Raw genomic sequence first — 24,951 nt, forward strand, 5'->3', positions numbered from 1 at the left:
AAGCAAGCAAGCAAGCAATTTTTTATTGTTGTGAGCCACCCTGAGTCCATATAAATATAATAAATCAATCAAATCAATCAATCAATCAATTAATCAATCAGATTCCAAACTCTCCACCATGGCCAAGAGAAAGAGTTGTTCACCGATGTCAGGGACAAGATTGTAGACATACACAAGGCTGGAATGGGCTACAAGACCATTGCCAAGCAGCTTGGTGAGAAGGTGACAACAGTGGTGTGATTATTCACAAATGGAAGAAACACAAAGTAACTGTTAATCTCCCTCGGTCTGGGGCTCCATGCGAGATCTCACCTCGTGGAGTTTCAATGATCATGAGAACAGTGAGAAATCAGCCCAGAACTGCAAGGGAGAAAGGTTGGAGACCCCTGCGATATACAATATATACAGGGAAAGTATCTTTCCATGTACTGTATACTGCTACCAACAGCCCTAGAATTCACACGTTAGGCCCCACTCAAGTACTAATTAAGGCCCAAGTTACTTAAGTTTCTAAATTACCAAGCCAGGTAGCTGCTGACACACAGGTAAAATAGGCAGCCATTAAAAATAGTAGCTACTGTTTCACATAGAAAATGATTAAACAAGAAGAAAAAATAGTACATGACATTATTTCTCAGTAATATGTATTAGAGCGGAGCAGCCGGAGGGAACACAAGCAAGAGGAGGTAAGGTGCCAGGATCCAAACGCACACAAGCGGATGCAATACTATTAGGGAGAATATCATCGACTGAAGGAGAATGAGGGGCGGGTAGACCGGTTATGCGCTCAATGAGCAGAGTGCTGAAACAGCTAGCCATATAAGTAGATCTTTCAGCCACCGGCTTCCACTCTGATGATATCGACAGAGGACCGACGAAAGCTTAGTAATAAACAGTTTGTTTTTATACCTGTCCTGGAGGTCGGTGACTTTTTTGCACTTTTGACATATATATGGCAAAGATGTAAGCAGTATGGGGATTTACTTCAGGTTAGTGTAAACAGAAATACAACCTATGGGTTATATAGTGGAGCAGAATCAAAATCACAGACTGCAATAAGGTAAAGGTAAAGGTTCCCCCGCACATGCGTGCTAGTCGTTTCCGACTCTAGGGGCCGGTGCTCATCTCCGTTTCAAAGCCGAAGAGCCAGCGCTTGTCCGAGGACGTCTCCGTGGTCATGTGGCCGGCATGACTGGACGCCAAAGGCGCACGGAACGCTGTTACCTTCCCACCGTAGTGGTCCCTATTTTTCTACTTGCATTTTTACATGCTTTCGAACTGCTAGGTTGGCAGAAGCTGGGACGAGTAGCAGGCGCTCACTCTGCTACACGGCACTCGGGATTCGACCCGCCAAACTGCCGACCTTCTGATCGACAAGCTCAGCGTCTTAACCCACTGAGCCACCGCGTCCCTACTGCAATACCTTAGTCTATTGGTCTATCAGATATACCGTGGGAAAGCTTATACTAAGACTGCATGCATCATATTAGATTTGGGAATAAATAAATCAAAATGGAGAAAAGAATGATTGGTGGGAAGTAAAACTTATTCTGAGAGGGGTCATTAAACACTCTGTCAAAACTAAAAGTTTACAGCATAGTTTAGCTAGCAAAAGCATCTGATGGGATAACATAACACTTCCTTTCTTTCCATTAATGAATCAACAAAGATTTACATCTGCTAAAATCTCATTCAGACATGTACATCATTTAAATTTCCAGCTCTGTAAAACAAATAATTAGCACTAAATTTACATCACTTGCACAAATATATTTTATATTTATTAATGTTTTAAAATCTTAAGCATTCTCAACATTTTTATACATAATATTCTTATTTTGTTTTTAAAAAATATAAACTTATTTAAAAGGATGATGCAAACAAAAATGATCACACAATTAAACTCAAACAGAAATGTAATTTATAAAAGTAAATTAACTGATACTGTGAGAATCCATACCTAACGTCTTCCCCAGATGTTTCCCCTTAGAGGATTTAAATTGAAAGGTACTAAGTTTTCTTCCCATCAGAGAGTATAATGAAAACCTCATGTCACCAAAATCTAGAATGTTGTACACAGCATCTCTCAAATCCATATAAATAGATTAGACAATAGTTGAATATTTGTATTTCCAAATCTTTCATGGAACTGAATGTCTCAAATTTTAAAAAGGACAGTGGAAAAATGCTGTGTACGTGAAGAATGGTTAAAAATAATGAACTTAGCATTACAAAGCACAACTTAAAATGTTGGAAAAAAAATTGAAAAAAGATGAGAATGAAAATACTGCCAGCTAGATTGCATGCTCAATTGATAATACTTATCAAACAGCAATCAGCATTATGTGGCAAACTACTGTATTTATAAATTGTTTTAGTAGACACATGACCAGAGAAACATGTTTAGACAGCGCTGACTTAAGAGCCTCAAAATGGAGATAAGCATGGCTCCTTATAGTCAGTAATGGCTAGCAGAATAAAATCTGCAGGGACTCTTTTACCTTTCCCTTACCCATCTTACATTAAATTCTGGGCAGCTCCTAACCAACAGTTAAAACAACATCACTGTATCATTAATGTGTGCACATATCTATTAAAAGCATGAACATTTAAACAAGTCCCAACTGTTAAATTTTAATGAGTAAGTCCACTAATACAGGGCTTTTCAACCTTTTCACCCATTGTACCACTTTTAGGATATGGCAACATCCGAGTACCATCAGTCACCTAGCAAGGTGACAAAAACTTGACGACCAAAAAAAAAAAAGGAAAAAAGTGATGCACAGGTAATCCTCGACTTACAACAGTTCACTTAGTGACTGTTCGAAGTTACAAGGGCACTGAAAAAAGTGCCCCCCAAGCCACAGCTGAGCAAGACACCTGCCTGCCTGCCCGGCGGTGCTCTTCCTCCTGTCTGTTCTGTACCAGCCTGCTACCGGCCCTGCAGAAAAGGCAGAAATTTATGGACACAAAAGCAAACAGAACAAGACACGAACCATGAAACAGGAGCTATTCAAGCGGTTGCCTTCAGCAAACCAGCCATCCCATGCATTCCCCTTTTATAGAGTTCAGGGTGTGGCTTCTCTCTGCCTCCTTCCGAGGTGCCCCATTGCCTTCCTCTGTTTACTCCTGATTGACTGCCTCCTGCGTCGGACGTCCTTGAACAGGGCCAGCTGTGGGTCATCTTCATCCACGCTGTCAGGCTCACACAGCTGGGTCCGAGGTTTTCATTGTTGTGAGCATTTCTGTTGAGGATTTGCAGTGGGGTGGGGGGGTGTTTGGTTTTTATTCCCCCCCTCTGCTGGGTGGTTGCAGCAGGTTTTGGTCACTTCACATGACCCTGAGACACTGTGACCGTCCTAAATATGAATCAGTTGCCAAGCATCTGAATGTAAATCACACGACCCTGGAGATGCTGCAACATTCCAGCTGATCGGTGCTTCTTCTGGGCTCAGCAGAAGCGCCAGGATCAGCGCCGAGCTCCAGCTGGAGCCTGATCCTGATGCTTCCGCTGAGCGCTGACAGCCCCGAAGAAGCGCTGATCCTGGCGCTTCCGCTGAGCCCTGACAGCCCTGCAGCTGCAGCCATCTCTCGCTCAGGCTTGTGCGGTGCTGCCACCGTTTCAGCTCATTCCCCTCTCCCGCTACCACTTTTCTAGGATGGTCGCGTACCACCCGCCAGGTGCCAATGTACCACAGGTGGTACCCGTACCACTAGTTGAAAAGCCCTGCACTAATAAGTTTTCTTGTCAATCTCACCCTATCCCAGTGCCTGCCTTAAATGCTTTTTATAAGGCTGGGAGGATGGGGCCTGCCAAACTTCAGAGAGAAAGGTGTTCCATAGAGTAGGGCTGCAGTGGAAAACACATTCTTCTAGATCCCATAAGATGGCAATGTTTAAGGGAAGGGACTAGTAATATGCCCACCCTATCTGATCTGACAGGATGGCTATAAGTCCTAGGCTTAGGGAGATACAGTACCACAAATAACCTGGTCCTGTGTCATATAAGGCTTTCAAGGTAATAACCAGTACCTTGAATTTCATCTGGAAAGAAACCAGGAGCCAGTGAAACTCACACAACAGAGATGTTACATAAAGAAATCTAAAGATACCCATCACTGTGCATGCCACCGCATTGGATCAGTTGTAGATTCCAGGTGATCTTCAAGAACAACCCCAGGTAGAGCATGTTGCAGTAATCCAAAAGGGAAGTGACAAGGCATGAGTGACAGTGAGCAAGGCCTCCCAATTTAAGAAGGGATGGCAACTGGCAGACAAATCTGTGCAAAAGTCCTTGTGTCACAGCTGCCGCCTGCTCCTTAAGCAGAAGGTATGAGTCTAGGAGGACCTACAAATTTCACCCAGCCTGGAGGAGTGCCACAAAACACCTTATTCAGATTCAAAGATGAAATATCATCTGAAGCAGAAGGGATAGCCACAAACCCAAAACCAATCTGTCTTGCCAGGATTGAGTCAAAGCCATCTCCTCCCCATCTGAACCCTTACAGTCTCCACATGACCAGCACTACCACAAGATCTCCTGTCTTGCTAGGAGTAGAAATATAAAATATTTGTATACTGATAGATATTAAAAGGAGTGACAAAAAGCTTGAGCCCTAAGGCATCCCATATTGCATGGGTTAGGTTTGACTCTCTTCTTGCACCAACACCGACTGAAATCGGCCACAGAACAAGAACCGTAAAAACACAGTGTCTTCCACTTCCAACCCTCAAAGCCAGTCCAGAAAAATATCATGGCTGATAATATTGAAAGCCTGTAAGAGATCCAAGAAAGCCAGGGTGATTGTACCATCTCCTTCCTGAGCCCTCCAAAGGTCATAGACAAGTATGACCAAAGAGAGATTAGTCATTGCTTGGATCTAACAACAAGCTACTCTTGGGATGCCTTAATCAACCAACCAACCACCATGGATCCAAAATTAAGGTGGCTGAGTCTACAGCCAAAGGACTCTGTCTACTTCCTCAAGAGCAACTATCTTGAACTTCAGATAACAAGACTCAAACCCCAGATAACAAGACTCAAATGCATCTCTCTCCTCCAAAGGATCTACACAGTAGACTGAGTAGATTGATCAACTCAATCATTGAGCAACTTTTTCTGATAGATGCTAAGAATACTGCTCACAGTGACCCTGCAAGGACTCCCCAGCTTCTCCTTAACCAGGATCTGGTCACCCAAAACAGGGCCACTGATCAACTATTTACAGATGCAATGAGGGCAGAAAAGTAATTATGCTTTGTTACCCTTATCGCCGTAAGGTAAGTTCCAATATGGACACTTATATATTCTTGGTCAGCCTCACTTTTTGTTTTTGTCTAGTGGCACTCTAGGTGTCTCTTATGAGTGCTACATTAATCAGACATATTTTTAACCTTGATTCATTTTCTGTGTACAGTGAAATCACTTTTTCCCTAACTAGATTTCTTATGCATGAGGCTATCATGAGAGTCATTGAGGTATAATGTAACATGGTACTATGACTCAATAAATTAACCCAGCTTAAAATCTTGCCCTAGGATGGAGGATCCTTTGCCAACTTTAATGCAATGGAGTACATGCAACTTTGGTTGTCATGTTGGATTGTTGTTGTTTCCTTTTTATGTAAGGTACCAGAGAAGTTGGCCAGTTTGAGCTGATAAGTAGTAATACCAGCTATTGTAGAATAGAAGTAAGTAGAAGACAGGATGCAACAAATAGAATAACTGAGAATACGATAGTAAATGCGTAAATAGATAGAAAGGAAATGGGTTTTGACATGAAAATGTTGAAACAATTTTGGTTGCAAGAGATGTTGACATATTTCCAGATCTTTGGTGCAAATTGACTATGATGGCAAACATTGAATAGTGGCTTATATATATATATATATATATATATATATATATATATCCCCTTCATGGATTACTGCCTTGTCGTGGCGAAGGGGCTTGCGTAATTCAATGAAGCTATGAGCTATGCCGTGCAGGGCCACCCAAGACGGACAGGTCATAGCTGAGAGTTCTGACAAAACGTGATCCACTGGAGAAGGAAATGGCAACCCACTCCAGTATCTTTGCCATGAAAACCCTATGGACAGTACCAAAAGGCAAAACGATATGACGCTGGAAGATGAGCCCCTCAGGTCGGAAGGCGTCCAATATGCTACTGGGGAAGAGCAGAGGGCTAGTACTAGTAGTGCCAGAAAGAATGAAGCGACTGGGCCAAAGCCGAAAGGACGCTCAGCTGTGGATATGTCTGGTGGTGAAAGGAAAGTCCGATGCTGTAAAGATTTTTTCTCCATAGGAACCTGGAATGTAAGATCCATGAATCAAGGAAAGCTGGACGTGGTCAAACAAGAGATGACAAGACTGAACATCGACATCTTAGGTATCAGCGAACTAAAATGGACAGGAATGGGTGAATTTAATTCAGATGACCATCAGGTATACTACTGCGGGCAAGAATCCCTCAGAAGAAATGGAGTAGCCTTCATAGTCAATAAAAGAGTAGGAAAATCAATACTGGGATACAATCCTCAAAATGACAGAATGATCTCAGTTCGAATCCAAGGCAAACCATTCAATATCACAGTAGTCCAAGCCTATGCCCCAACCACCAGTGCTGAAGAGGATGAAATTGACCGGTTCTATGAAGCCCTACAGCACCTTATAGAAGTAACACCAAAAAATGATGTCCTTATCATCATGGGGGATTGGAATGCTAAAGTAGGAAGCCAAAAGATAACTGGAATAACAGGCAAGTTTGGCCTTGGAGTACAAAATGAAGCAGGGCACAGGCTGATAGAATTTTGTCAAGAGAATACGATGGTCATAGCAAACACTCTTTTCCAACAACCCAAGAGACGGCTCTACACATGGACATCACCAGACGGTCAACACAGAAATCAGATTGACTATATGCTCTGCAGCCAAAGATGGAGAAGCTCTATACAGTCGGTAAAAACAAGACCAGGAGCTGACTGTGGCTCAGACCATGAGCTTCTCCTTGCAAAGTTTAGGCTTAAACTGAAGAAAGTAGGGAAAAGCACTAGGCCAGTCAGGTATGAATTAAATCATATCCCTGTTGAATATACAGTAGAGGTGACAAATAGATTTAAGGAATTAGATCTGATAGACAGAGTGCCTGAAGAACTATGGACAGAGGTTCGCGACATTGTACAACAGGTAGCAACCAAAACTATCCCAAAGAAAAAGAAATGCAAGAAAGCAAAATGGCTGTCTGAGGAAGCTTTGCAAATAGCTGAGGAAAGGAGGGAAGCGAAAGGCAAGGGAGAAAAACATAGATATGCCCAATTGAATGCAGAATTCCAGAGAATAGCTAGAAGAGATAAGAATGCCTTCTTAAATGAACAGTGCAAAGAAATAGAAGAAAACAATAGAATAGGGAGGACCAGAGATCTTTTCAAGAAAATTGGAGAGATGAAGGGAACGTTTAATGCAAAAATGGGCATGATAAAGGACCAAAATGGCAGGGACCTAACAGAGGCAGAAGAGATTAAGAAGAGGTGGCAAAATTACACAGAAGAACTATACAAGAATGAGCTTAACGTCCCAGATAATCACAATGATGTGGTCACTGACCTCGAGCCAGACATCCTAGAATGTGAGGTGAAGTGGGCCTTAGAAAAGCTGAGCAACAACAAAGCTAGTGGAGGTGACAGTATTCCAGCTGAGCTATTCAAAATCTTAAAAGACAGTGCAGTAAAAGTGCTACACTCAATTTGCCAGCAAATTTGGAAAACTCAACAGTGGCCACAGGATTGGAAAAGATCAGTTTACATTCCAATTCCAAAGAAAGGCAGTGCCAAAGAATGTTCAAACTACCGCACCATTGCACTCATTTCTCATGCTAGTAAAGTCATGCTTAAAATCCTACAAGCTAGACTTCAGCAGTATGTGGATCGAGAACTACCAGAAGTGCAGGCAGGATTTCGAAGAGGCAGAGGAACTAGAGATCAAATTGCCAACATACGCTGGATCATGGAGAAAGCTAGGGAGTTCCAGAAAAACATCTACTTCTGCTTCATTGACTATGCTAAAGCCTTTGATTGTGTGGATCATAACAAACTGTGGCAAGTTCTTAAAGAGATGGGAGTACCAGACCATCTTATTTGTCTCTTGAGAAACCTATATGCGGGTCAAGAAGCAACAGTGAGAACTGGACACGGAACCACTGATTGGTTCAAAATTGGGAAAGGAGTCCGGCAAGGCTGTATACTGTCGCCCTGCCTATTTAACTTATATGCAGAGCACATCATGAGAAAGGCAGGGCTAGATGAATCAAAAGTTGGAATTAAGATTGCCGGAAGAAATATCAACAACCTAAGATACACAGATGATACCACTCTAATGGCAGAAAGTGAAGAAGAACTAAAGAGCCTCTTGTTGCGGGTGAAGAAGGAGAGTGCAAAAGTTGGGTTGAAACTTAACATTAAGAAAACCAAGATCATGGCAACTGGCCCTCTCAATTCCTGGCAAATAGATGGGGAAGAAATGGAGGTAGTGACAGATTTTGTTTTCCTGGGCTCCAAGATCACTGCAGATGGGGACTGTAGCCAAGAAATTAAAAGACGCTTGCTCCTGGGGAGGAAAGCCATGGCAAATCTAGACAGCACACTAAAAAGCAGAGACATCACCCTGTCAACAAAAGTGCGTATAGTCAAGGCTATGGTCTTCCCAGTTGCAATGTATGGCAGTGAAAGTTGGACCATAAGAAAGGCTGAGCGCCAAAGAATTGAGGCCTTTGAACTATGGTGCTGGAGAAGACTCCTGCGAGTCCCTTGGACTGCAAGGCGATCAAACCGGTCAGTCCTAGAGGAGATCAATCCTGACTGCTCTTTAGAAGGCCAGATCCTGAAGCTAAAACTCAAATACTTTGGCCACCTAATGAGAAGGAAGGACTCACTGGAGAAGAGCCTAATGCTGGGAAAGATCGAGGGCAATAGAAGAAGGGGACGACAGAGAATGAGGTGGCTGGATGGAGTCACTGAAGCAGTGGGCGTGAGCTTGAATGGACTCCAGAAGATGGTGGAGGACAGGAAGGCCTGGAGGAATGTTGTCCATAGGGTCGCGATGGGTCGGACACGACTTCGCAGCTAACAACAACAACAACAACAACATATATATATATATATATATATATATATATATATATATATATATATATATATATATATATATATATATATATATATATATATATATATATATATATATATATATATATATATATATATATATATATATATATATATATATATATATATATATATATATATATATATATATATATATATATCCACATGCATAATGAACATTGTTAATATGATTATTAAACATGCTGGACTTTTTTCACCATGGATACCATCACAGTTCCATCTAATGAAATACCATAATTTATGAATACCAACTGAGTGGGACTCAGAATTCATGCATTGGTCTTTTTTCATACAAAAGTATACTTTACATAACAACTAATGATTTTTATGTTCCAGTCTTACATGGATTTGTTATAGCATATATTAATCAAACCACATTTTAAAATTAACCAAATCTAGATCTTAGGAATAGTTCTTGTATAATCTAATACAAATCCCAACTCTGAATTACTTCAATTAATCAGATACTCACGAGATGTTTTTGAAGCAAGTAAAGTGACTCTGGAGCCAGCTAATAACTGAAATCCTAACACATTAAGTTGATCTTCATCAATTTGATCAGCAAAGTCTACATGAAAAAGAAGAAAAACAGTTTGCATCATTTCTTCCAAACTTCTTTCGTTATTGCAGGCATTTTATTAAAAAGGCTTATTGTTTGAATTTTTACCTGAAAAAAGAGTAATAAGGCTGACTGTAGGTTTGTTGGTATCAATAGTTAACTTCTGGCTTGCTGTTTTTGAAGGCTGAGCAGGAAAACAAATGAGCCGCAAAGGTAATCGGAATTTGGATTGGGCAACCCTTGGTGCACCTGAAATAAATCATTCATATATAAAATACCCTGATTCGAGGGACAGGCAATAATGCATCTCTAAGCCTGATCTTTGGTGTCAGTTTTGATTTTTTTTATGTTTAATTTATAAGGGAAAGAGAAAATTATGCTGCAACACTACATTTTCAGTAATACTTCTAACACCTACATAAGATACATAGCTGTTTTTAGAACATAAAAAGATAACATGGTGCCCATCCCCACAGAAAGAAAGACCAAGGTAAAATTGATATGGTATATTATACTTCAATGTTTTATTTTATAAAGTAGCTAACAAATGTTTCTACAAAGACATTAAGACATAAAATGTTATATAAAGAATTATTTTCAAATAAACTACTATAATTATTTTATCATTTATTTATATTCTCTAATAATTTACCTGTTGCAGTATTGTATGATGCTATAACACTACCTTCCAAATCTGCTGGTAGATAGTTCCCTTTTAGAAAAGCAGAAAGTACAACTCTTTTAGATACAGAAGATTCTGTGAACACAAACAAAACAATGAAAAGGTAAATTGGAAAAAGAGACTGAGAAATTTGTCTATGAAATTATAACAAAAAAACCTCAGTTCAGTTGCAACTCATTACTCATTCGTTCTTTATCCTATATTGAAAAAGACTTTTAATGCTATTTACATGTCTTTTTCATGTAAAAAAGCAGTATATAATTTAAAAAACCCTGAAATTACTGAAATTTGTCAAATATTTTATTTAAAATCATAATTAATAATAATACTAAAGTTGGAAGGGACCTTGGAGGTCATCTAGTCCAACCCCCTGCTCAGGCAGGAAACCCTATACCATTTCGAACAAATGGCTGTCCAGTCTCTTCTTAAAAACTTCCAGTGTTGGAGCATTCACCGCTTCTGGAGGCAGGTTGTTCCACTGGTTAATTGTTCTAACTGTCAGGAAGTTTCTCCTTAGTTCTAGGTTGCTTCTCTCCTGGATTAGTTTCCATCTGTTGCTTCTTGTCCTGCCTTTGGGCACTTTGGAGAATAGCTTGACTCCCTCTTCTTTGTGGCAGCCCCTGATGTATTGGAACACTGCTATGATGTCACCCCTCATCCTTCTCTTCATTAAACTAGACATACCCAATTCCAGCAGCCGTTCCTTATATGTTTTAGCCTCCAGTCCCCTGATCATCTTTGTTGCTGTTCTCTGTACTCTTTCTAGAGTCTCAACATCTTTTTTACTTCATGGTGACCAAAACTGGATGCAGTATTCCAAGTGTGGCCTTACCAAGGCATTGTAAAGTGGTATTAATACTTCACGTGATCTTGATTCTATCCCTCTGTTAATGTTAATGTTAATTAGTCATCTATTCAACAGCAAAATGTCCCAGTATTAACTGGAATTAATTATACAGCATTGCAAACTACTGTTTTTTTTTACTTTACATGCAGTAGAATCTGTTTACTAACTATGAGACACCAAAACAACAACTTTAAGGAATACAGAGCTCTGAAGCTATCTCACTGCCTTGGGTTAACTGTAATAGCAAAGGTTCCTGCAGCTGTGGTGCAGTGCAAGAGGATCTTTTGCCTGCCAGGAACCAGTCCCTTCATAGCCTTATACTTTGGGTTAGACCCAGCTAGAGACAGGCCAGGCAGGATCCCAGAAGCTCCAAACTAAAAAGAATGCTTCTCCAAATAGAGTTTAATTAGTCATCCTCATCCCTCCAAAAACAGGTTGAAATCATTGAAATTTGGCAAAATTTTATAAAACATTTTATGAAATAGAAATCATCACAAAAAGGTATATAACATAATACAAAATCACATAAAACATTTTTCTGTGCTGACGTTTGACTGGGCTATATAGTTCAAATTGGGCTATTTTCAAGGCAGATACATCTCTGAATGTATCCCACATTTTCCAATCAAATCAATATATTAGAATCTCTATCACTGTTGGACACATTGAAGAATCTGATCTAAGGAAGCATCTCTGAAAGCATGATCCAATGGGTTATAGATTGTCATTAAATAATTAAAGTTTTCTGGTTGACAGAAAAATGGACAAGTTACTACAAATCTCTCCAGTTGTTAAGGATAGTTCTCACTATAAGAAGTCTCACTTTCTATCATGTAATGGGGGGGAATTATTGCGTTGCTCCAAAGCAATGCAACACACACTGAGAAGCAGCATTTGGTCCCACTCTCTGTGTTTAGAAAATCTATGAAGATGCATCACTTTCATCATGCTTTTAGTTTTAGAATTAATTTTAGTCATGTTTCTAGCTATTTATAATTTAGTTTTATTTTTAATCTAATTTGTTACATTTTAGATGTAATACTACATATTTTGTAGGCAATATATTATATGTAATTTATTATATTATTTCAATACAATGCATGTATGCAGTGTTGACTAAAGATTCATGGTATACTGTACACGGCACTCGGGATTTGACCCGCCAAACTGCCGACCTTCTGATCGACAAGCTCAGCGTCCTAACCCACTGAGCCACTGCGTCCTTTGTATACTGTACTATAACCATTAAAGATACAGGTAGTCCTTGATTTATGACCAAAAATGAGATCTGAATCTCAGTTGTTTTATTTTTTATATATTTATTAGTTAAATTTGTTTTCCACCCATTCTCCTGCAAGGCGACTCATTGAGTAAAATGACTGTCAAACCACATGACTGAATCACTCAACAACCAAAATCCTAGCACTCCTGGTTGCAATCATTAAGTAATCTTCCTGGATACAGCAAAAGAACTATCTGCTGGAGAGTTTTAACGCTGTGCAAAGCTGAACTGTTCCTAGCATACAGTCCTTTTGCTCTCAAATGTTCCTGGAGCCCACCAAAGGATTTGAGCTCCCCTTTGCCTTCAACTTTCCCTGCCAGCTTTGGACTTTCAGGGGAAGCTGGGAGAGAAGGTTGCATATGGTAATTGAAAGCCATGGAATGTTTGGCAAAACTAGTTGTAAATGCAAGCTAGTTGCCAAACATCAAAATGAAGTTACCTGACTGGGGGAGACAAGGAAAGGCAGCACAGGCCATAAGGCACCTTTTCTAAGGCTGTTTAGCAACTTTGAACCATTGTTAATAACTAGTCGTAAGTCAAGCTCTATCTGGAGAAAAAAGAAAAGATGCTATATCAATGTTAACTATGATTTAAAGTGTTATTTTTAATATACATTTAGCTTTTATACCAAAACCAAGTATCACATTAAGAAGCATCTGCAAATTACATCAAAACATTTTATTAATTTAGTATTTTTACCCCACCTTTATTACCTCTATAAGTAACTAAAAGCAACAGACATAAAATGCCTTCTGCTCCTATTTTATTTATTTATTTATTTTTATTTTTATTTTTATTCCATTTATATCCCGCCCTTCTCCGAAGACTCAGGGCGGCTTACAAGCTTAGCAGTAGCTTTTTTTTTTCTCCACGACAACCCACTGAATTGGGTTGGACTGAGAGAAGTGATTGGCTCAGTCACTAGCCAGCATTCATGCATAAAATGAGACCAAAATTCAGTCTCCTGGTTTGTAGGGTGGCCTTTTATCCACTACACCAAAATGGCTCTATTTGTTATACAATAAGGTTTCTGCCTTAAAATGAACTTAATACCCAGTCTCCACTATATTGTTATATACTACTGTTTGTGCATCTTGAAAAAAAAAGAAAAAAGAAACTAGCAAAATAGGCAACAAAAAAGAAAAAAAGATATTTGGTTTCTAACTTTCTCTTTTTTGTGTTTCAGCTAATTTACAATGTTTATAAATATTTAAGCCACCTTGGACACTAAATTGTAAATGTTTAAATTTGCCATGCTATACAATATATTTTATGTTTGGGAACCATTCTTGTTTAAATTTGGTTAAACTTCAGTTGTGAATATATATTGTTAATTTTGCCATTCCTACATATTCTCCAAGTTCCCAATCCAATAAAATAATGTCAGAATTATATCTTTCTTCTAGTGCTGGGCAATTTTTTTTCTTACAGCAGCAAACACGTGTCTCAGTAAATTATGATATTTCTAGTTCATGTTTTCTTGGATTGTACCTAGTAAGAAAAGTTGGAATTTCATTTTAATTTTAATTTCTAAAACTTTTAATTTCTAAAACATGGCTACTATGTATATCCTTTCAGTAGTTTGAGGTTTTTTACATGTCCCACATCTGGTAAAATGTTTCAAGGCATTTCTGATATTTATTACTGTATAGAATGAAGGCTATTGCTAAGCACATTGATTTGTACTTTAGATTGTAAGCCGCCCTGAGTCTTCGGAGAAGGGTGGGATATAAATGGGATTAAAATAAAATAAAATAAAAAATAAATATTTATCTTGAAAATTATGATGTATATCATTGGTAAAACATTTTGTACTAATTTTCTTTTAAGTTGTACCTTGGAGTATATTTTTAAATTTTTGTTTCTTGTCTTGAATACTCATTGGAGAAAAAGATTAAAATTAATGAAGGCTACTGCTAAGCTTGTAAGCCGCCCTGAGTCTTCGGAGAAGGGCGGGATATAAATGGAATTAAAATAAATAAAATAAATAAATAAAATATCAACTAAATTCAGTAGAAAGATGTGGCATAATGTAGACTAGCCTCCTTGTGGTGCACCCCGGGCAATATGACTTTGTCATGACTAAATAGTCTATACATTCTGGCTGTTGGACCTCACAAGGATCTCCCAGCAAGAAGCAGCAACATGAATATAAAAATGATGGCTCTTTTCAAATGCATTAGTGCTGTATTCTGTTATGCCATCTGAAATAAGTAAAAAGTAAAAAGATAGCAAAATGTAGAGATAATTCAGGAACCTGTATCTGCTTAAACATATTTAATCTTTGTTTGAGCTTTAAAAATATATAGTAAATAAATACACAAAAAATAGAAACAATTACACAAATCTATGTGAAGAGTTTAAACTATGTTTAATTCACCAAACAATCATAGACAAAATAAGCAATTTACCTAATTCTAAAATGAAGGAGTTTTGAGTCAATGCTAAAGGACATGGGACACATACTGTTAATTTTGTAAGTGTTGGTAGTCTGCTTTCAACTTCAATCTGTTGGATCAAAATATTTGACAGGTATTTACAGACAATAATAAAATATTACTTAAATAAATTATAATTCTAAATATAAAACTAACATTTAGTACTTCAAAAACATTATTTCATCACTTTAGTAAATCAGTAGTTAGTACTTCCACAGGAATTAACATAATATAAGCAATGTTCACGCACACAAGCATAGAAAGAAAGAAAGAAAGAAAGAAAGAAAGAAAGAAAGAAAGAAAGAAAGAAAGAAAGAAAGAAAGAAAGAAAGAAAGAGAGAGAAAGAAAGAAAGAAAGAAAGAAAGAAAGAAAGAAAGAAAGAAAGACAGAGATGCACATAGATATAAAAAAAAATTCCCTTGTCATCCTTATAGGTAATCTGTATCTTCCCCAATCTCTGCTTGTCTTGGGACTTTGGGGTTCTGAGCAATACACTCTTCTGGACAGAGACCTCTGATATCATTCCTGGGATCTGTTGTAGCCACTCTCCCAGCCTAGGATGCTGCTCCAAACCACCACTGTCACCAATATATATATATTACAGTTTCTTCTTCAGGTTTTGGTACTTCTCCAGTTTCTCATAATCCTTCTTCCTGATGTTGCTGCCACTTAGCAACACTACATCTATCATCTGATTTCCTTTCCCATTCCAGGTCATGGAGTGTGTGTGTGTGTGTGTGTGTGTGTGTGTGTGTGTGTAAGTAAATGTGTACATGTGGTATGTGTATTTGTCTATTCACAGAGAGATGTGTATGCATACACACACACACACACACACACACACAAATACAGTGCATTCAGAAAGTATTCAGACCCCCTTCACTTTTGTCAATTTTGTTATGCTACAGCCTGATTCTAGTTGTTCAAAATTATTTTTTCTCATTAATCTTTACTCAGTACCCCATAATGACAAAGTGAAAACAGAATTTTAGAAATGTCTGTAAATTTATTAAAAAGAAAAAAACTAAAATATCACATTGACATAAATATTCAGACCTTCTGCAACAACACTTGAAATTTAGCTCAGGTGCCTCCCATTTCTCTTGATCGTTGCAGACATGTTTCTACACCTTGAATGGAGTCAACCTGTGGTAAATTAAATTGATTGGACATGATTTGGAAATGCACACACCTCTCTATAGAAGGCCACACAGCTGACAATGCACACTGTAGCAGAGCAAAAGCCATGAGGGCAAAGGAACTGCCTGCAGAGCTCAGAGACAGGATTATTGCAAGGTACAGATCTGGGGAAGGCTACAATAAAATTTGTGCGGCACTGAAGGTACCTAAGAACATAGTGGCCTCTATAATTCTCAAATGGAAGAAGTTTGGCACAACCAGGACTCTTTCAAGAGCTGGTTACCTGGTCAAACTGAGCAATCAGGGGAGAAGGGCCTTAGTAAGAGAAATGACCAAGAACCTAATGATCATTCTAACTGAGCTCTGGGGATGCTGTGTGGAGATGGGACAGAGTTCCAGAAGGACAACCATCATTGCAGCCCTCCACTGAACTTTATGGCAGAGTGGTTAGATAAAAGCCTCTTCTCAATTCAAAACATATGAAAGCCCACTTGGAGTTTGCAAAAAAGCACTTGAAGGACTCTCAGACTGTGAGGAACAAGATTCTGTGGTCTGATGAAACCAAGATTGAACTGTTTGGCCTCAATTCTAAATGTTATGTCTGGAGGAAACCAGGCACTTCTCATCACCTACCCAATGCCAACCCAATAGTGAAGCATGATGGTAGCAGCATGGTTTTTCAGCAGCAGGAACTGGGAGACTGGTCAGGGTTGAGGAAAGCTGAATGGAGCAAAGTACAGGGATATCCTCAGTGAAAACCTGTTCCACAGTGCTCACTTTCCAACATGACAACAATCCTAAGCACACAGCCAAGACAACACAGAAATGGCTCAGGGACAACTCTGTGAATGTCCTAGACTGGCCAAGCCAGAGCCCTGACTTGAACCCTACTGAACAACTCTGGAGGGACCTGAAAATGGCTGTCCACCTATGATCACCATCCAACCTGACTGAACTTGATAGGATTTGCAAGGAAGAATGACAGAAAATCCCCCAATTCAAGTGTGCAAAGCTTGTTGCGTCAGACCCCAAAGACTTGAGGCCGTAATTGCTGCCACAGTTGCTTTAATAAAGTACTGAGTGAAGGGTCTGAATATTTATGCCAATGTAATATTTCCATTTTTTCTTTTTAATAAATTTACAGACATTTCTTAAATTCTGTTTTCACTTTGTCATTATGCGGTACTGAGTGCAGATTAATGAGAAAAAATATACATAGACATACATACATACATACATACAGGTATGTCTATACTTCAGCATAGGTTTACATTCTATCCAATATGTTATTTATTCAAATCCAGAATTTTGAAACCATAATTCTCCTGTTCTCTCCCCCCCCCCGGGCCCCTCAATACACTTCTTCTTAACCAAGTCAGTCAGTAAATCAAAGCAGGATCAGTTTCAAAGTTTAGGACACTATTGGACAAAATGTCAAGCCTACTTCTTAATAATTCTCACCATTATATATTTCCTTTTTCGCTACTTTTGGGTCAAATCCACACCACTGCATAGTGAATGCACGTAGTCCTTGACTCATCATTTGTTTAATGGCAGAGCAGATTTATAACAACCTTGGGAAGTTGCTTTACAGCCCTTAAATCATTTTTGGCTTCCACAAAACATTGTACAACTAGCCCCACAGTCATGTGATTGTGATCTGGGTGCTTGGCAATCTGATCATACTAATGACCAGTTGCCAAGCATCCCACAATTACATGATCACCATTTCCAATCTTCTCTGCTGGCTTTTCCTGAAAGTCAATAGGGAAGCTGGCAAGAAAGGTTGCAAACTGCTGCTGCCTGCCTGAAGAATTCCCTCTCAGCAATGAGCCTGGCTGAAAGAGCTAACTCACAAGGAGAGCCGAATTCCTTCGGTAGGATGCAGAAATGGAACTGAAATCCTGAAGATTTAAGCTCCACTTCTTAATCCCATCAAAGGAATTCTCTCTCATGCATGGAGGACAGCCAAACTCCTCTGGCAGGGTGCAAGAACAGAAAGGAAAACCTTCCTGCCCCCACTGAAATTGTTCCTCTCCATGCACAGAAGGAGCAGAGGTTTTTTGGCAGAGCCAAGCAGTGAAAAAAAAAGCAGAATGGTATGGAAAGAGTATGGGGAGCCTCAGGGATATGTGGGAAGCCCCAAGAGGCCCAGTGCATATGTGAGCTGAAAATCCTGCTTGGATTTTAATGGGGAAGATTTTCAGCTGAGCAAAATCGAAGGTCTGCAACATAACTCTTAGCCATTCTAAGCACCATACCTGGGACTTCATCTGTTTAACAACCTGCAAGATCACTTAACAAACATAACCAAGAGTGGTGGAAATACAGTCATTGAGTGAAGCAATTATAAGAGTGTCTTAATGACTGTTTCACTGAATAACCAAGATTCCAGATGCAATTGTGGTCACAAGCTGATGATTTTTTTGTACAAGGTCACAGAAAGCAAAGACCAGACAGGAAGAGGTAACAGAAATTAAAAGGCCCTAATCCCTTTCTGTAAATTTTTAGAATCATTCCTATATACCAATCTGAGACACTATGTCTATATTACATAATTTATGCAATGGTTTAGATAATTTTACTAAACATGCTAATACCTTTATCATCACAGAAGGAATCACCTCTGCTTTAATTTCACTGTCAATAGCTTGCTGTAAGCAAAACATAATGAACTCATTAGCAGTCAGGAAAAATTATTCTATTAGATGACTACATTTGAAATAATGAAACAAGACAAGACTAAATTAAATAAAACTTTCAAAACTTAAAAAGCAAAAATATGACAGTTAATTTCTAAAATATACCGGAATATTTCTTTTTAATGCTAGATTTGTCTCATAGCCAAAAATAAATGTAATTGATGGCCAATTTAATATTTCAAAATAGTACTTTTTATAAATTAACTTTTGAAATATCATATAATAAGGTAAAATAAAGTAATTAAAATGTATAATTTTGAATATATTTCAAATCTAGTTTAGTCATTTTAGCATATGAATTAGGATGAAAGAGCCAGTGATTCATTTCAAACACCACTGCAGCCCTTCATTATGTATTTTATATTTGGATAGACATCTGAATTGACTAATTATAATTCCACATATTTATCATTATAGAGTGTTGTTTTTATGATCAAGGATTCAAGATATAAAGCCAAGTGCTGACTGAATAGAAAACAAAAATAAACTAGCATCTCTAAACCTGAGTTTGTCTTTTGCAAATTCTACACTATAGTCAGTATAAAAACCATAGCTTTGCATAACAACTGAATTGAGACACTGATCTAATAATAATAATAATAAGTTGGAAGGGACCTAGGTTCTAGGTTGCTTCTCTCCTGGATTAGTTTCCATATTCAAGAAGTTATTACAATGGACACGTGGGAAAAGATCTGGGTGAGGAACGTAAAATTTACGCAAGCCCAAAACCTAAGAGAGAACTTTTATAAAATGTTTTATAGATGGCATTTAGATCCTAAAAAGCTTGCAAGTATGTATCCGAACTATCAACCTAAATGTTGGAGATGTGGTGGCGAAGATGCAACGTATTTTCATATATGGTGGACCTGCAAAAAGGTTAAGGCTTTTTGGATAAAAAATTGGTGGAATGTGCAGAAGATCTTCAAGCAAAGGATAAAGTTTTGTCCGCAATTGTTTTTATTGGGCATAATTACAGATGCTACTGTTGTGGACATTAAGTTGATGTTGAATTTAATCACAGCAGCAAGACTCTTAATAGGTCAATATTGGAAAAAGGAGGAACTGCCGACTATAGAAAAATGGACTCTAAAAGTTTCTGACCTGGCGGAAATGGCAAAGATTTCGGCTTATTTGAAAGATCATTCGCAAGAACGTTATATTATGGAGTGGAAAAAGTGGATTGATTATATCCAGAACAAATATGGGACTAAAAAGTTTCACCTAGCATTTGAATAAGTTTTCTTTTCTTTTCTTTTTTCCTTTTTATGTAATATTAGTATTGCTTGTAGTCATTTCATATGAGCTAGAGTGCGATAGACTTAATAGTTTATTGTTGTTAGCATATGGATGCTTATGATTGTTCTTTGTTTTTATACCTTGTACTTAGCTCTGGGAAGTCGGGGGGGAGGGGGGAATAGGGGGGAGGGATAGGGAGGGTTAGGTAGGGGTGGGTGGAGGGAGGGGGGATTGTTAAAGATAAAATGTATTGTAAAACTTTTCAATAAAAAAAAACTTCCAGTGTTGGAGCATTCACCACTTCTGGAGGATGGTTGTTCCACAAGAACAGCTGATGGATTAACAGGCAATTTATAGCTTTTGGTGGAAAGTAGAATTTAGATAGGGCTTTTAAATCTGGGAGCAGCTGCCACTGAATTAAACTATATTGTATAAATCTTGATTATAGTTTATTATTCAAAGTTAGACTGGTTAGACTATAGCTGTAGTTGAAAACTCTGCCAGCCATATCAAAATAGTACAGGCATAAGCAAACTAGGTCCTAATCATTCTCCAACATTAGAGCACTTATGAACTTTATATCAGAACATTTTAGTTTGATGCATCTACTGTGGTGCTTAAAAATTTGGGAACCCTGTTGAATTCTCAATATTTCTGCACAAATATGACCTAAAACATGATCTTTTCTAAATTAGTCCTAAAACTAAAGAAAACCCCCCCAAAATCAGTCAAAAACAATATACTTGCTCATTTATTTATTGAGAGAAATTATGCAAAAGAATGTATTTGCAAAAGTGTATTCTCTTGCCAGTTATCAGACACCCTGCAGGTATAGTGAGCTGGCCAAAAAAGGACATGGAAACAGCCAATGAGAAGACCTGGAGGGTTTCACCTCAAATCTAACACCCAAAGTCTATACATCAGAAGGAAAGATGGTGGTCAGGATCTGGTGAGTGTCAAAGCCACTGCCATGGATGCCAGATACTGGCCAATCAACCCGATATCATGGTAGTAGACAAAGACCAGAAAACAACAGTGGTGATAGATGTAATGATGCCAAATGATAGCAACATCAGGAAGGAGTATAAGAAACTGGAGAAGATGAGATGAGATAAAATAAGATAAGATGATATGGAGTCACTTTCCTGCATTAGGAGTTACTGTCCCAAGTGCTCCTACTACCACTATTGGGACTACTTTGACTTTACTTTCCATATCTTCTCCAGTGTTACATACTGACATTTTTATTGGTACAATGCAGAATTCATAGCTCCATCAATTATGGTAAGTTGTTGTGGTCAGAAGCAACAAAGCAAGCCCAAAACGTGATTGCTATCATCATGTTTCACAGATGGAATAAGGTTCTAATGCGAGAATGCAGTGTTTGTCTTTTGCTAAACATGCTGCTTTACATTCAAGCCAAAAAGATTGGATCATTCATAGACCTTTCTTCCAATAGCCTTCTGGCTTATCCATGTGGTCTTTTGCAAACTGTAGATGGGTAGTAATGTTCTTTTTGAAGAGTAGTGGCCTTCTCCTTGCAATCCTGCCATACACATTATTGTTCAGTGTTCTCCTAAATGCTCATGGACACTGACATCCATGAATGCAAGAGAGGCCTTTAGACATTACCTTAGCTTCTTTGAGATGCCCCAGAATATCACATGCCTTTCTCTTGCTATGGTCTTTTTGAGTATATAAGGTACTGAACTGCATTTGTACAAAATCTGCCTGGCGGTGGACTGGTGGAGTCCAAATTCTTTGGAAATAATTTTGCAAGATTTCCAGCCTGGTATGTATCAATTTCTTTTCAGTCATCCTTAGAAATCTTTCTTCAACCTATGACACATTTCCATATAACTGTATTGGGAAGATTATACTTTGATACTGAATATTCAGAAATCTGTTCTGTAAGGCAAGATCTCCCACACTCACACCTGATTATCATCATCATTTTGTTTCATTTGTTTAACTGTGTTCTCTTTATCTAGTTTTAGGATTTATAGAAAAAACAGATCACATTTTATGTTATATTTATGCAGAAATATTGAAAATTCAAAAGGGTTCACAAACTGTTACCATTGTATCTCTTTATCAACTTGCTATTTGAACAGAATCTTTGAACTGAATATATCAATCAAACTTTTATTATGGCCACAGGCCAGAATTAAAAATTAAAACATTAAAATAAAACGGAACACAATAGAACAAGATATAATACCACATTACAGTTATGGTAAGATCATCGATGGATGGCCAAATTCTGCGTAATTTTACAGATAATATACGTACCAGAATTAGCTATGGTCAAGGAGACTGTTTCATACTAATCTGATTGTAACAACTATACATAAAAGAGATCAGAATTTCCCAGATACTTTACCATGGTAGTTATAAAATGAGTCCATGAATCCATTAGTTGTGGTTTTAATGGCAACTTAACCACAGGGGTTCTATTTGAGCTCATGTCTGGGACTTTGGGGACTATTTTGGATTGGTCCTCCAGAACTGCTGTAGGAAGGGCATTATAAAGGTTAGAAGTAGTACCCTCTGCAAATCAGAAATAGTTCTCTCACTACTATTAGACTTCCAATCTTTGCTTAAATGCACATTCATAGCCCATCAGTAGGAGCTCTTCAATGGAAAGGCCTAGATATTGGAGTTTTTGTGAAATAATCCTGACCCATGTTGATTTGTAATTATCCTCCATAAGGAAAGAGCTCACAACTGTGGGAAAGAACAGTAATTTCAGCCAGTTTACTATGATGCAAGTCAAGCATCTGTTTTGACCTTAGAAATCCCTCTCTAGTATTACATTTGACATGCAGGAAGATATCTGGAGTATAGCCCTTAGAAATTTGGATGAACCCTTTCAAAAAGGATAAAGGAGGAATAAGGTCCTAACACTAGAAATGTGTGCAAGCCAAACCTTAGCTGAAAATACTTTCAGTACTGCTGATACTCTAGTGCAATATAAGTTATTGGATTGTGACAACTGGGTTTTGGGTGGTTTTTTTTTAGCATTTTGTATGTCATGGTTTTGAAGTCCACTGCATTTAGAGGAGCTGTGAAAAATCATGCCTAAATATTTAAGGATTTTTACTTTGTCATTTACCTCCAAGCATGCTATTTAGATCTCTTCACAAAATCAAAATTTTAGTTTTGCTATGGGTGATTTGTATAGTAATATTTTTGCCAGAGTTAGATGAACAAATGAAAACCTTTCCCCTGCCCTATGCAGCTGAAGATGGGACAAGTTTTCCCCCCCAGTCAGTCTATTGTCCCAATAAAGTATGATTCCATCTACAACTAGCTGCTTTTTTTACAATATTTTTCTTCAAACTTCAGTAGATGGAAAAAAACAGATCAATTCATTAGTAAAGGCATCACAAACATCTCAGGACTACCCACTTTGATCTTAAACTTCTAAATAGAAACTGTTATGCTTTAAGAATTTATGTCACTACATACAAATCTAAAGGCACAGTTAATTCTATACACAAATGAGTATATTTATTTATATAGACAAATTAAATACTTACACACACATTTATTATCTAAATAATTAACATTTGAAACCTGTAATTCAGTGCTTCCCAAATGTTTTCTTTCATTATCCAAAACTGCTTATCAGAAAGTTCTTTTTGCTCAACATATGTAAAGCAGTTTAAGTCAATTGAAATGTTCCTGTTGTGAGTAGTGGGTTTCTGTGTAAGTATCCAAAGCAAAACAACTTTTACCTAATTTGGAATAATTTACCCAGATTTGAGAAGCACTGTTGCAATTGCTATATCTAAATTCAGCATTCAAATTTACATACAGAAACTGAATCCAGATCAGGCAAGACTGTCACACCAAGTGCAAAATCTTCATTTTTTTCAGACTTAGGCAAGATATCTAAAAAATTTAAGGAATTAGCAAATTTAGATAATTATTCCAATAAAAATAATCCAAACCAGTTATACATTTACAAGATATGGAACCTCAATTTAAGGTTAAGTTCATGTATTCATGACACATATACAATATCCTAGCTGCCTAAAACAGTGGTCACCAACCTTTCTGGCCCAGCAGGCGGTGGGTGGTAGAGGAGATAGTTCCTTTTGAGTGGAAGGCAGGTGTGTGCAAGCCCACACTGCTCCATTGTACAAACCTGTGCCTCTCGTGTAAAGGGAGCTTCACGTGCAAATGTAAGCGGCCATTGCTTATGCAAGGGGAGCTTTGCACACAAGGCTCCGCTTGCATGAGGGGAGCTTCACATGCGGAGCAAGCAGCTGCTGCTCACATGAGAGAGCTTTGTGCATAAGCACAAAAGGCCACTGCTCAAGTCAAGATGGCCACCACTCTCGTAAGGGGAGCTTCACGTGTGAGCGAAAGTAACCACTACTCGCTTGAGGGGAGCATCACACATATACATGCACTTGCCCACCACCTATGCGGCCCAGTCCCAAACAGACTGTGGCCAGGTACTGGGCCAGGGCCCAGGGATTGGGGACCCCTAACCTAAAAGAGAGGTGAATATAGCTTGGCTGAAGGTAGCAAACCTAGTCCCATCTTTTCAGTTTCAACTCTCTTTATCTGAAAGTAGGCACATTTGAAGAATATGACTAAGACTGCAAAACACATCCATTTAGACTACCTTCACTATTTAAAATGAAAATTACCTTTAATTTTCCTGGCTTCTTTAATAATTTTCTGAAGTTTATTCATTTCTGCATCATATTCTGCATAATTAATATTCCTAGCTTCAACTTTAGGAGCTTGAAATAAAGAAGGATCAGTACCAAGGTAAGAACATTGTAGATAGCCACTATCACTCAGTGTAACAATCACACCTTTCAAATTTCTGCAAAGGAAGAAAAATAATTATCATATTGTAATAATA

At 38.2% G+C, this 24,951-nt stretch overlaps 1 protein-coding gene across 1 annotated transcript in view; it reads right to left on the reverse strand.

Moving 5' to 3' along the window:
- BBS9 (Bardet-Biedl syndrome 9) overlaps positions 1-24,951 on the reverse strand; it is a 245,832-nt gene that overhangs the window by 168,459 nt on the left and 52,422 nt on the right. The window contains exons 10-16 of the mRNA XM_081343253.1: positions 24,731-24,912; positions 23,887-23,963; positions 18,729-18,782; positions 14,961-15,057; positions 10,391-10,495; positions 9,847-9,987; positions 9,652-9,747 (exon numbers count right to left, since the gene is read on the reverse strand). Coding sequence (XP_081199379.1) covers positions 9,652-9,747; positions 9,847-9,987; positions 10,391-10,495; positions 14,961-15,057; positions 18,729-18,782; positions 23,887-23,963; positions 24,731-24,912 — 752 coding nt within the window. The remainder of the gene's footprint in view (positions 1-9,651; positions 9,748-9,846; positions 9,988-10,390; positions 10,496-14,960; positions 15,058-18,728; positions 18,783-23,886; positions 23,964-24,730; positions 24,913-24,951) is intronic.

Source organism: Vipera berus (genome assembly GCF_964194415.1).
Source record: "Vipera berus genome assembly, chromosome: Z".
Classification (NCBI taxonomy): domain Eukaryota; kingdom Metazoa; phylum Chordata; class Lepidosauria; order Squamata; family Viperidae; genus Vipera; species Vipera berus.